Source organism: Phoenix dactylifera, chromosome 15 (assembly GCF_009389715.1).
Source record: "Phoenix dactylifera cultivar Barhee BC4 chromosome 15, palm_55x_up_171113_PBpolish2nd_filt_p, whole genome shotgun sequence".
Taxonomy (NCBI): Eukaryota; Viridiplantae; Streptophyta; class Magnoliopsida; order Arecales; family Arecaceae; genus Phoenix; species Phoenix dactylifera.
Window position 1 is genome coordinate 4684401 of NC_052406.1, and position 14517 is coordinate 4698917.

A 14517-nucleotide genomic window follows, 5' to 3' on the forward strand; every position below is an offset into this window, starting at 1 on the left:
CGATTAAAATGCAGTGATCGGATATTTTCTGTCTGGTTTGTTCGGTGGAGTCGCCATCTGATTCGTCGGTACTTAGGTGGTACTGGTATAACGTCCTCACATGTGGGGCAACACACGGATGGGGAGGGTATGAGTAAAACTTGTCTACCCACATCGAAGTAGGAAGGTGGCTCAGTAGGAGTTGCTACGCTGGTGAGTTTTCCTCTTCCTCCTCTTTCCTTGTTTTTAGAAAAGAAGAAGAAGAAAAGAGGGAGGAATAAGGAGGATGCTGCGTAGGTCCCGAGAGCGTTGGTCTTGTGACTTTAGGATGCCCGCCCACTGAAATCAACGGACAAAACACACCCATCGGGCGGTGGGCGGCCGTTACCTTGGTTGCCGGCGTCCACGGCGAGTGGGGAGAGCCGGATAGGACCAGAGAGAGGAACACCGCCGATGGGGCAGGTGATAGCCGGAGTTGGCGGAGGGCCAGCAATCGGAGGGAGGAGCTCAGGATGTTGGGAATGAGGTCGACTCTCATGGGGAACGCTTCTTGCTCGGTTGGTTCATAAACCTTGGATCCGTCCTCCAAGGTGATTTGTTGGAGTCCCATCTTTTTGCTCATCAAGCTATTAGGCTAAATTAGGTTGTCAAGAAAGAATGAGAAAGGTGAAAGAAAGATAAAAAAGTGAAAGGTAAGAGGTGCTGACTTGAATTTCGATCTCATACGCATTACACTTTACCATGACAAAAGGCCATGGAAAGTTTGTGGCACTCAGAGCTGGTTTTTTCAGTCACAAAATAAATTCCATGAAGGAATAGCATTTAGACAATTCTCTCCAACCTAGCATAGCTCAAAGAGAGTATTTTCCTTGCAGGGTTGAGATTCTTTTGCCTTCCCGATAAACGCACATTCAACTAGGAGCCAAAGTCATTCTAGGAGCCAAAGTCAGGTGATTTGCTGTAAACACAACTAATTAAGATATAATTGGTTATTCATAATAAATTTTTATTTTATTTGTCCAATTGCCCTCAAATTTGTAGTTCTGGCAGTTGAAATTTTTTCAGTTTCCTATTTTATAAGATTCAAATTTTTAAATAGAATATTAATTCTTTTTTTTTATAAACGATTGAAAAGTTTTAAAATTTGAGTTTAATAGTTCTACAACAGATGAATAAATGCAAGTACTTTTATATTTATAGATGTCCTGCTCATTCAAGCCAAGTTGGGCTTTAAGAATGGTAGGCTAGTGACCACAAGCGTGCGCTTGGTTTGGGTCGGCCGACTGTGCCATACACATGGTTTGCTGTGGCATGCGCAATGCTTACATGCCTGAATGGTAGGCATATTTTGCCATATGCCTGCTCCAATCTAAATTTAAAATTTGATTTATATCAACTTCGATTTCAAATTGGAATTTGAAATTTGAAAAGCAGAAGAAATGGATGCTAGTACTATGAGCCTGAGGAGAAAGCCCCCATCGGCCTGAGAGAAATTGGAATTTGAGTTTTGGTTAGTCACATGGCTTTGGATGTTATCAGCATCTTAATTACTGCAGATATCATGCAGGTGCCAAATCCACACGGGACTTCGGACTGGGATCAAATCCAACAACTCCACGTGAAGCATATTAATGCTTGATATGTTCCTTCAACCAGACTGCTTGTCTTGTCTTGGTCGATCTTCCCTTCAGCAAACGGCATCACCCGTCAGAAGATGGCGTAGTGTGGGGTTCAGCAAGCAGGCTGGCTCTCTGTATGGTTGGAAACAATAATTGCAAGACTTCCTGACAAGCTCATCCATCGCAAAGGCCACTCTATTTCCATTATCTTCTCCTGGTTTTCCTCAAGCCATCATGGCAGCATCATTCGTGCTTCCTTTCCTCGTTCTTCTCATAGCCTGCTCTTCCCTCTCCGTTAGTATCGATTTTATCTACAATGATTTCAAATCAGCCACCAATCTGAGCTTAGATGGCTCTGCTCGCAACATATCCGATGGCGTGCTTCAGCTTACAAATGACACTTACAAAGTGACGGGCCATGCCTTCTTCTCCTCACCAATTCAAATGCTGCTCAACACACGCTCCATGAGACCGACTACAATCTCCTTCAGCACCACCTTCGTCTTCGACATCATCACTGTTGGGAACGGAGGCGGCCATGGCTTGGCCTTCGCCGTGGCCCCTACAAAGGCTCTCGAAGGCAGCTGTTGCCAGTACCTTGGCCTCCTCAATAAGAGTAGCAATGGAAATTCTTCCAACCATGTCTTTGCGGTGGAGTTTGACACCGTTCAGGGTTCTGATCTGTTCAAGGACATCGATGACAACCACGTTGGTGTCGATATAAACAGCCTTGTTTCCAATGTTTCGAAAACTGCCTCGTACTACACTAATAATTCCAAGATGGTGGATTTTGAACTGGAGAGTGGGCGGCCAATTCAGGCCTGGATAGACTACGATGGTGTTGCAAAAATTCTGAATGTGACCATTTCTCCCGTCTCTGTAGGCAAGCCAAGCCGACCTCTCATATCATACGCCATCGATCTGTCTTCAATTCTTAAGGAGTACATGTATGTTGGTTTCTCTGCATCGACGGGGAAGCTCTCGAGTTCTCATTACATCTTGGGATGGAGCTTTCGGACCAATGGAGTGGCGCGCTCCCTTGATGTATCTCACCTACCCCTTCCTCCACAACCAGCGAAATCTTCGTCGACTTCCAAAGCCTTTGGAATCAAAATTGGGGGCATATCTTCTCTTGCTACCCTTCTCTTGGTGGCGGTTGCATTCTCTGTTTCCTGGCAGTCATGGCAGAGGGCAAAGCTTGCAGAGACTCTTGAGGACTGGGAATTAGATTATCCTCATAGGTTCCCATATAAGGACCTTTACAAGGCAACCAAAGGATTCAAAGAGACAGAGCTCCTCGGGTCGGGTGGCTTCGGCCTTGTGTACAAGGGAACCCTACCACGCACTGGAGAAGAAGTTGCAGTCAAGAAGATCTCTAGTAATTCCAGGCAAGGTATGAGAGAATTCGTAGCAGAGGTGGCGTGCTTGGGCCGCATGAGGCACAAGAACTTGGTGCAGCTCCAAGGATGGTGCAAGCGAAACGAAGACCTCCTTCTGGTCTATGAGTTCATGCCCAATGGCAGCCTTGACACCTTCCTCTTCGAAAGTGAGAAGTGTAGGGTGTTGAGTTGGGATCAACGGTTTAAGATCCTCAAGGGAATTGCTTTGGGAGTCGTCTACCTACACGAAGAATGGGAGCAAGTGGTTGTCCACAGAGACATCAAGTCTAGCAATGTTCTATTGGATGCTGAAATGAATGGAAGGTTGGGCGACTTCGGTCTTGCTAGATTGTACGAGCGTGGCAAGAATTCTCACACGACGCTTGTCGTTGGAACCTTAGGATACATTGCACCAGAACTGGCGGTCACCGGCAAACCCATGGCCAGTTCGGATGTCTTTGCTTATGGTATATTGCTTTTAGAGGTGGCGTGCGGTCGGAGGCCAATCGAGCCCACTGCTCAACCGGAACAGCTACTTCTGATGGCCTGGGTGAGGGGGTGCAAAATGCGAGGCCAGCTATTGGAGGTCGTGGATCCCAAGCTTGGGGAGTCCTATGTGAGGGAGGAAGTTGAGCTGGTACTTAAGCTAGGACTGGTTTGTTCTCAGTCCATTCCAGAGGTCAGGCCTACCATGAGGCAGGTGATCCAATATCTCAACGGGGATGACAGTCTCGCAGATAATATGGCCCTTGCGTTCTCAGAAACTGATTCTTTGGCATCACGCTTCTCATACCCTTCATCCTTTGATATGATGTCTTCCAGCTCCCTCAGCGGAGTTAGGCAGATGTGAGAGGGTTTCATGACCAGTATGTACAAAGGCTTTCATGGGTGCTTTGGACTTCTTGTTAGTTTATGGCGTGCATATATTCTTCTGTTGCAGGCTGGATAAGGGGTCTCTTAGAAAGAACGGGAGGCTAGAGGAACCGGGGCGGATGCTGGAGCCGGTACGGCATAGCCAACTTTACTCTTGCCATGCCGTACCTCTACTTAGCTTTTCGCGTATCTTTTCTTTTTTTCTTTTTAGTAGTAATAATGTTTTTTTTTTCATTTTTAATATCACCATAAGCATACATGGTATCTTGTCCCCAGGTGACCCTTCTACTCCTGGGAACAAGTGGATTGGACTGAGCATGTTCTAGTAATTTGAATACCTCATAAATCATAATTACGGTCGGAATAAACTCATGGTATATAAGGTAATGGCATTAATTTTCTTTTATTAGCTGTTTTTTTCATTTTAAATATCATCATAAGCACATACAGAATATCTTATCGCAACTAATCACCCAGCTACTCTGTGTGTGAGTAGAAGGATTGCACTGGGCTTCATCTAATAATTTGGATGCTTCATAAAATTGTAATTACGATGGAAATATACTCTTGATATATAAGATAATAGTATTTATTTTTGCCAAGTAGTAATAGATTTTTTTATTTTTCATTTTTAATGTCACGATAAGCATAAATATCATATCTTATCCCAACTAATCACCCACCTACTTGTATGAATAGTTAGATTGGATAGAGTTTCTTTTAATAATTTAAATACTTCATAAAAATCATGTCACGATTGGAATAGACTTTTGGTATATAAGGTGATGCATTAATGCCTTAAGAATTTGTACTGACTCCCAAAATTAGATGTTCTTATGTAAGGACATGAAACCTTACCTAAAAAGGTTAACTGAATGGTGTTATTAGGATTTCTTGACTCTATATAAGTATCCAAAATCTTCTTGGCATATAACTGATATTGGACTAAATATATACTGGCAAGAAAATATTATTTGAATTCTTTGATCTTGTATAAGTATCTAAGATTTTTCTAACACATAACTGATGTGTAACTAAACAAGCCGGTACAGGTCTTTATAACTTAATACTTCGATTCAACATAATATGCATCAGAGGTCATTTTAGATATTTTTCTTATATTTAGCTAATGAAGGGTTGGTATTTCAGTCATTTTCCGGCTTTATTAACCCTTATTATTGGTGGCAATTTTTTTGGAGACATCTAACCACCTATTTTGGCTTGGTTAAAAGTCACTCTAGACATTTATCACCTTGTGCAAAATCCGGTATCCTCTAAAATTCTCTCTCACGTTAGAGTTATATGAAATTGCCGTTTTCACCCCCCCCCCCCCCCCCCCCCCCCCCCCGCCCCAAAAAAAAAAAAAAAAAAAACTAGAATAGGTTTAGGTCCAAGGTCATATATCCAAAAGAAAAATAAGATTTTTATTATAGTATTAGTTACAAAACTATTCAACTATATCGGGAAATATAGAAGATAAAATTTCAATGCTTTTGCATTGAGCAGTGATGTACATATAGGTTGTAGATGTGTCAACTGAACAACAGACTGGGAGTGATTCAAGGACTGGGAGTGATTCAGGGACTGATCACATTCTTTGGAGATATATATGAATAACTCAGCACATGCAGAAATATCGGATGAGGGGTTTGAAGGTTAAAGGTTATCCGATATTCCTGTTAGGAGGAAGGAGATGGAGATGGTGGTGTTTAGGACGCTCTTTGGGTAAAGGAAAGATAGGAGATTAAGAGCCGATCAAGGTGAAGTTTCATCTCTCCCTGCTTCCTGTTTGATTCCCCCTCTCCCATTATTCCTCCTCTATTATGTTACTTCTAGTGGTGCTAGGCTCCCCAACAGCCCTATCTTTGCACCCATTTCATGTAAATGAAATGTGCAGTGGTTTTTCGATGGGTTCTTAAAAAGAAGAAGAAAGAAAAAAAAAGACAAAGCATGGCCTTTACAATTAAAATTACAAATAATCATTTACAATTAATATGTTATCTTGCTAGATTTTCTTCTCTGCTATCTTTGTGGCTTCCTTTAGTACGACCACTGAAACAACAAGCACAGAAATAATAACTATTGTAACATAAGCAATGAAGGAGCATTTATGAAGTCCTTCCTTGAAGCCGAAGACTATTATCCCATCTTTTGCTAATTATCTGCTTTTTCCTTCGTCTTCAAGCTTGCAGAAATCCTATACATTCAGATTGATACCAACTGGCTTTGTTCAGTGTTCTTCCACCTTGGCTTGCTGTTGTCAAGACAAATGAATCTATACCTCAAACACAAATCTTTAGATTCAGATTCAGTAGTAAATCAAAATTATAGGTGTTTCAAATATAAAATAATAGCACCTTATAAATAATTTTTAAAATCAGTGAGACATAACTAGCTTATATTTGGTAAACATCTCTTGGAGCATTAACTACAAAAATGATTGTATCATATTTCGAACAAATTCAATAATATTTTTAAGTTTATTGGACCTAATATCAAATTATATAAATAGCTTTCTTGATGCCAAAAGCTCTTCGTTCAAAAGTCTATTCCAGTTCTTTTTTGTAGCAAGACTTATTGACCATAGTCCAAAGAATTTTGTGAGGAAACAAAAGAAAAGAAGTATGTGCATATATATTAAAGTTTTGTTATAGGAATACCGAATACCCTTAAATATACTCTCTCCCCCTCCCTCCCTCCCTCTCTCTCTCTAACAAGCACTAACAATTTCTTTTGTTATTAGCCTTTTGGTCATCTTTGGAATTTTTGGTGAACTTAAGTCCTTCAAAATACTTATAAGATGAGGCAGAGTTAAGATGATCCTCTTTATACAGAAATTTCATGAGAAAATCATAGTGTAATATTAGAAAGTTTGCAAGATGGACAAATTACGGCCTTTCAAATCTTTTCACAGAGTGTGTATTTCTAGATTTACTTTGCAAGCCTTCTTCTAAATGCATGTAAATGATCCAATATTAAATCCTCTTTCATTCAGTGGCGAAGGTCAAAAAAAAAAAAAGGAATGTTGAAGTATGTAATCTTAAAAGGTTGAAAAATGAAATTTTAGAGCTGAACCTAAATTGGATTTCTAAATTTTCATCTGATTTAAATATCTAACTACAAAGTACTTAATCTATTGCTCAAGCAGGAAATCATACCTTTATACTTGAGAAAGTGAGAAATCAAATCCAAAGATGTTGAAGAACAGGCAATAGTTACATGCTTCTTACTCTTATGCACATACCCATAAGCTACTTTGATAAAGTTGTTATTTTTAAGAAACAAGTTGCTCCATGATCCTGGTATTCCTAATAATGAATCTTGGAGCAGAGCGAATTTCTTTGAATATCTTTTGATGGCATACTTTTGATTTTGAGAAATGAATTTCTAATTACTTAACTTGGAAAAGAAAAAGAAATGCAACTTGGAGAATAAGTTAAAGTTAAATATTCCTATCAGGTGAAACCTAAATTTTTCTTACTAAATTAAAAGGGATTTGTTTTGTAGAATAGTAAAATCATAATTTTGGAATAGTAACAATGAAAGTATTGACATAATAGAACAAATAAATAGGGGCCTTCTGGTACTTCAATAATTATAATATGATATCACACTTTGCTTCATGTTGCTAGTAACATATATGGCATTTGAATATCTTCGTAGAAAGGCAATTTGTTCCCATCGAGAAAAACCATTTCATGATGTCAGCTCTATCAAGTTAATGTGTTTATAGTAGAATGAGGTTTACCCAATTGAATACCTCAGGAGTTCGACAAACGAATTTACACTTAGTTACAATAATATTTTCCCATCTTTTTTCTTGAAAATTAGATTATCTATTCAACACTTCAGCAATTGTACTACCTCATGAATTACTAATATTCTCTAAACTCCAATAGTTTATCAAACAATATAAGCACTTCATACATATGTAAAAAAACAAGATTGTTAATGAAAAATAAAATACTTAAAGTTTTAGATACTGCATACAAATATGACACCTATTAGATGATTATAAGAGTATAATTACATTACAATGCTAAATCAAAGAGTGGACAAATTCATATAAAATATGAATGTAAAAAAGAGTACAGAAAAGGATGAGAGAGAGAGAGAGCGGGGGGTGCGAGAAAAGACTTAACTGTTTCAGAAGCATATCAGGCAACAAAGCAAGTATTAAACTCCTTCAATCTGAGCCAACAATACCAAGTACTAGAGAAGAAACAACGAGCGCCACCACGAATAAAAGGCTGAAAAATCCATGGCCAACTAGATTATGAAATAATATCTTGAATCATAGCTCGAAATGATTTTACTGAATCATGAAACACCAATTATAATGATTGCAAGAAATCATTAAATTAAAAAAGAAACTGCAACATGGATGATTTCATATACATCTACATTGGACACAAATATCAGGCAGCAGAGTCAAATACACGATATACTTTTGTCAATCCTCAATTATGGGATTTGGTGGTGCTTCTAAACAAAGAAAGTGAAGTAGATACAAGAGAGGAAAAAGAAAAGCTCGAAGGACAATCAAATTGTTACCACTTGGGCTATCCAGAGGATCACCACCGGCGTCCCCTTGACTCCGGTAGCCGGCCGAAGAATCCCGAAAAGGCCACAAAAGAGCGAAGGGATTCCATCTGGCTGGGCCACCGTCCTGATCACGCCCTCTGCTCGAACCTTCGCCGCCTCCACGCTGCCCTCGATCATTCCGGCCACCAGGCAGCCGATACCGGCATACCGGGCAGGAGTTGTGAATGTTGAGCCATGGGACGATGCAGTCCGAATGATACACATGGTTGCATGGCATCTCCCGGGCCTCCTCGCCGAGCTCAAATTCCTCCTTGCAAACCGGGCACTGGGAGCTTTCAGTCAAGTGGGCCTCCGTTATGAAAACAGTCGGCAACGCGTCAATGGATGATGCCAGTGCCGGGGGCGGACCCGGCCGGTCATTCTGAGTCAGCTCGTCGATCAGATCATTTAAATTAGGCCCGGTGAAGTAATCACTCGGGCTGACGGTCGGGGGAACGGAGAACTCCGGTTGCGGAGGAGGACGGGGCGGCGGTGCAGGGCGGGGGAGACGGTCGTTGTTGGTTGGACGTTGGAAGATGACCCAAGAACCAAAGAGATTGTCGGCGGCGTCGTCCTCCTCCGGGTCTAGGCGGCGGCGGCGGTCGAGCTCGGAATTGCGGCGGCGGGTGAAAGGGTCGAGGAGAGGGTGGAAAGGGTGGTGGCGGTGGGGGCAGAGGGGGTGGTGGTGCTGGTGGCGGGGTGCGAAGTCGAAGACGAGGTGGGGGCGGGGCAGGTCGATCTCATGGAGGAAGCGGCCGTAGCAGCGGGGGCAGAAGACGTCGGCGATGGGGGAGGAGATGATGCGGACGGCGCGGTTGCATTGGTAGCACCAGTAGAGGCGGCAGGTCCTTCGAGCTGAAGGGTTAAGAGACATTTAATAAAGCTTTTCGGAGAAGGGTTCCAGAAGAAAAGATTTTTCTTCCTTTGCTTGTTCGTTTGGAGAGGGAATTGGAAGGAAAGATTGGAAGCAAGTGAGGTAATAGGGAGCGGTTTATATGTGGTGGCTGGAAGGAAAGGAGGATGGAAGGAATGGGTTGCATGGAAAGAATCGCTTTCTGGGATGCAGAAAGCGATTCTGTGATTTGGGTTGGCTGCTAACTCTGCGTCCGTGACGTAAAGTTGCAAACTTTCTTTCTTGCCGCCAAGGGGAAAGAGCGATGTGGAAGAAATTAGAAAGTAAGTTAGGTTAGTATTTTATAAACATCAAAGTGGAGATTCCTCTGAGATTGTATAATCTTTAACCCATCTTTGGCTGTGAAGAACCTGGATGAAATCTAGAGGCCATGGCAAGGTTGTGCCCTTTAGAAATTTTTGGTTGGATCGGATCCACTGACTTAGCGGACCAGTCCAACCAGAAAGCGACAAGCACAAACAATACATTATGCCGGGAGAAACCAAAAAAAAAAAAAGGAAAATAAAACAATATATGCATGTTTTTGCGTGTTAGTTCATGGATGGATCGGTGGATCTAGTCCAACTAATAATTTTTTTATAAATAGATTTTTAGATCACACCTCTCACCCATAAATAGCATGAATTTATGCAAGCTCGAACTTGGTTTGAGTTTTGCCTTTCCAAGTTATGGCTTGAAAATCACATGGATCAAACTAATTTGTGCCACAATTTTTTTTAGGCTTGAAATTGGCCCATGTTCTTTAAATCTAAGCTCAAGTTTATGTGTGGGTCTATAAGGTGTGCAAGCCAACAAAGAAACCTAGCCATTGGCATATCTAATATTTTTAGCTCTTCTTTCTTTTTCTTCCTTCACCATTATCATCATCTTCTTTTTTCTATATTTTATGTTTGGAAGCTAGTATCTAAGATACCTGATGCGCACAGCAATAAAGAACTCTTTAAACTTGTCAAGCTATAGCCTTGGAGCATTAATAGGGCTGCTGATAGTAGTTATAACAAAATAAGCATTTACAATTTACACATATAAGATCCATGTACCTCCATGCAATTTGGTTGTATATATTTATGCCCATGCTTGAACCCGAACCCAGTTTGTAAACTAAGTTCCATCTCCAGCATCAATTTTCAAGGTGAGATCCATAACATATTTGGTTTCTGATTATAATTTGGTATCTGGTTTGATATATACACTCTAATATTCTGTAAAGGCTCATTTGAGTTATGTCTGGACTTCTTTAGAATTTTCTAATTTTTATCTAGTTATTTTATAATATCAAAAACATAAACAAATATATGAGGAGCTAATATATGTAAGGGAACTGATAGTTCGCCTTTTGACGGACTATCATTTAACATCTAGTCCTTGTTGACCTAGCATTTTATTATTAACTCCTCATTTCTTTAGATATTTTATTTATAACTCTTGGTGAACAGAAGTGTGTATAAAATAGTAATACCTATGTATAGTAGCAGGTATGATTGTGCGTATGCAAGGTCTTAGTACATATCATGGTCTAAATGTTAAGTAAAACTTGACCTAGCATCGATCCTTAAGTTATGGTGAAATAAGAGGCTGTACATTAATTTGGCATTATTCATATTAGAGATTTCTGCATGATATTGAAAATGAACTAGAATCATCTTCAGAAGATCCTACACAACTTCAAGATATCCTATACTATCATGATGAGATAGCATATCTATTGAGGGATTCTCTAATAGATCCTGCACGATTACAAGATATGGAAAAGTTTCCTAGAATATCAAGAAAAGATATAGTGTATTAATTGCAGATTCTGTAATATCATACTGAAAAAAGAATTATTGTACTAGAACTAAATATATTACGTTACAGCAAATTCAGAGGATATTTTTGGAAAACAACCTTCATAGGGATCTTTATAAAATCCCTTGATGAAGATAGACTGGTGCATATCCAGCTGTAGTCAAAGAAAGCTGTGACGCTTAAAGAGAGAGTGAGAAGAAGATGACAACAATAGAAAGATGGTTATTTCGTTACTTGCTCATGATTTTGGCCTTTATAATGTGCTCTTTTGCACATACAGGTAAGAGTATTTGAATCAATAGATAATCTTCCAAATAAGAGAGTATTTTTATTTTTTTTAGTTTTCTATATTCTAATAGCGAGCATAGGAGTGGATGCAAGAAAATCTCTGTAGCTATTTGATTGGCACCCATATCCCTTAGCTATGTCATGCCACTAGATTATGTTGTAGGGCCTTTGTGCTTATAGAGAGAAGTTACGCGCATCACAATGGTACGAAGATAGATTCCATCAAATATCTTCGTATATTTAATATTCAATTTGATTTATTTTCTGTTAAAAAAGTATTGTCTACATTTAGGCAACTCGAAGTACTTTTAAATTTGAAGTAGTCTAGCAAACCCTTGATTCTTTGCTTGATTCATTTGATTGTTGTCCTCAACTACAAAAGTAGTATAAACAAATTTAAAAAAAATGTGGATTTGTACTATGTTATAATTAATAAGAAGGAGAAGGAGAAAACAAGCAATATCAACAATTATTTCCACATACAATTTTTTGTTTACATATCTAATTTAGTAAATTTTATGAATAAAATATAGATAATATGTTCTAATTTTCTCCCACTCTAGATCAATTGATGTCCAACCACCATCCCATCAGTATTTATTTTTTCTTTGCCCTTTATTTTGATTTTCTTTCTTAGAATGTTACTATTTATTCAAGTTTACTAAATTTTTTTATTATCTAATTTGATATTTTCACCATATAACAGGAAGAGCACTTTGTCTGTGTTTTTTTTTACATCTATTGACTATCTAATTTTACTCTTAGAATAAAAGTTGTTTTAGTATTCTTATTGTGTATGTATGGTTGGTCCTCCTCCATATATCTTATAAAGTCATGTGTGATTATAAATCTAAAATAGTTTTTCAAAACCTGATCAATTTTCGACCCCCAAAGTGAGTTCTTGGTTCCATCACTATATTCATCAATTTGATTAACTATCTGTCTCACTTATGCAGTATCGACAAGCATTGAAACGGACCGCAATATTGTAAGTTTACTTATCCACTTTTCGCAGATAACTTAATAACAATTATTAGTAATGGTTTAATACAAACAAAATAAAAACTTTATTTTGTTCATATTATTGACAAACTATGGTATATTTGAATCCACCCCATAATCTCCTTATTCCAAACAAAAGAATTCATTTTCTTCTTTTCTTTAATGGGAAATGCCTAAAAGAAATTACTACTTTTAGTTGAATACAAAAGAAACTGATATGTCGAATAGTTGACTGCTCCTGCAGCCAAGACTCTGGCAGATGGGTCCCGAATAATAAAACCCGTGCCGCCCCTCATACCTCCGTCGAAGACAGATTAATCGAAGTTGACTTTGAGGAAACTCGAATGTGGGGGCTCCCAGGCGAAAAATACCGTACGAGATGCTGCTGAAGCAGAATAAAAATTCCAGATGTCCCACGCTGTCAAGGTCCTTTCGACAAAATAGGAACCCCATCTTATCATTACTTTCCATGGAAAATATTCTCTCTTATGTGCAAATTGGCATATGTACATGTGTTTGGATGCTATGCGGACCAACATCAGACAGAAGGGTCCTTCAGGGAGGCCCAAAACTGACACATAACTGAAGCTAAATGGGATCATCTTGTACTAACTTGGGCGCACCACCCCACATACATCATATTAGCATCATATATCATATGGTTTCTTGTCACCCACTCCGTTCGATTGAATGGCAATGCATGGCCCGTGTGTCATCCACATCGTGTGGACGCACTTCGATCCGAAACTCGACCATCTGAAGGGTTGATGGCTTCTATCTCTGATAAATTAGAGAAAGAGACTGGCGATGCTGCAAAGTAGATAAATCAGATTACTAGTGAAGTTGCAAAGTAGATGGGCCCTCTCCTTTGAATTGAGAAAGTTTATTGTTTGACCATATCAGGTGTGTTGGTTTTGATCGAACATTCTTCTACATTTGCATAGAGGATCCATCCAAAATCGTTGGATCCTTTCACCTAACATAATGATTTTCTTCCATTTAAATGCAAAAGAAGTAATTCTATTCTAAGGAGCAAGATTTTGGTAATAATTTGACAATACGAAAAGGCCTGATCAGGCCAACTTTGTTTTGAGCAGGCCTGGTAAGGCCTGCCATGTTGGATCGGGCTAGGCTCGATTTCACTAGCCTGACCAAACTTTTCCATAACTATGTTATCATAAATCGTAGGTCTTAAATACTATATACAAGAGTTCTAATAATTTCTTTCGAGAGACAATCGAAGCCTTCAAATAATACCTTAAAACATCAGATATCTATTCTGTCCTAAGCTTTAAACATCAACCAATCAACTACTCTCATCAAGCCTTTGCAGCCGTAGGATTTGATTGGAATTATAACAGCTCTCCAAACCAATATTACCACGTCCAGTTAGATTGGTTGGATGTCTTCTACAGACTGAAGGCCGACTCTATTATCTCTGACCTAAGAAAACAAGGAAAAGATCTTATAATTCAAGTGCATGCCTGTGCGCAGCTCTTCCTTCTTACCATTACTCACCTTGCCATTGTCCATTATATGCATAATAAGTAGTTTGCTCGTCTTTCATTCTCACCTTTAGTTCCTTCCAACTTTGCAATCCCATCCGTCCCTTATCTCAACATATATATTTGTTCACCTTCAGTAGCACCCATTGTTAAAGGGGACAAATTCAGTTTAAAATAATCACCACAAAATAGTTTGAAACTAGAGCATATGAAAAGTATACCTTATGCTTCTGCAGTTGGTAGCTTGATGTATGCTCAAGTATGTACTCATCCAGACATTGCATTTGCAATAGGAATGTTAAGAAAATACCAAAGCAATTCAGGGCAGGAACATTGGAAAGCTGCCAATAAAGTGCTGCGGTATTTTTAAGGAACCAAGAACTTAAAGCTTACTTATAGACATACGGATTCCTTGGAGGTTGCGGATATCCAGATTTAGATTTTGCTGGATGTTTGGATATAAGGAAGTCTATAACTGCTTCAGCAATTATAGAAGCAGAATTTGTTGCATGCTATGACGCAACTTCACAGGCTAGCAGGACTAACGGTCCTTGATTTTATATCAAGGCCAATAAAGATCTATTGTG

General features: G+C 39.2%; 2 protein-coding genes across 3 annotated transcripts; one reads left to right on the plus strand and one right to left on the minus strand.

Annotated features, from left to right (window-relative positions):
• The first annotated feature begins 1742 nt into the window (after window positions 1-1742).
• On the plus strand, window positions 1743-4315 carry LOC103712548 (L-type lectin-domain containing receptor kinase S.4-like). Its single transcript, XM_039134168.1, has 2 exons — window positions 1743-3981; window positions 4127-4315. Exon 1 carries the CDS (start codon window positions 1833-1835, stop codon window positions 3825-3827), a length of 1995 nt encoding a protein of 664 aa, XP_038990096.1. The 5' UTR covers window positions 1743-1832; the 3' UTR covers window positions 3828-3981; window positions 4127-4315.
• A 1475-nt stretch (window positions 4316-5790) lies between these two features.
• Window positions 5791-9800, minus strand: LOC103712547 (E3 ubiquitin-protein ligase RZF1-like). 2 transcript variants are annotated; one of them, XM_039134169.1, is made up of 3 exons: window positions 8405-9800; window positions 7993-8100; window positions 5791-6104 (listed from the first exon to the last, which is right to left on the minus strand). In XM_039134169.1, exons 1-2 carry the CDS (start codon window positions 9306-9308, stop codon window positions 8063-8065), a joined length of 942 nt encoding a protein of 313 aa, XP_038990097.1. In that variant the 5' UTR covers window positions 9309-9800; the 3' UTR covers window positions 5791-6104; window positions 7993-8062. The 2 variants fall into 2 exon arrangements, with proteins under 2 accessions (XP_038990097.1, XP_008797320.1); XM_008799098.4 differs by having other exon boundaries at window positions 5791-6125.
• Window positions 9801-14517: the final 4717 nt, after the last annotated feature.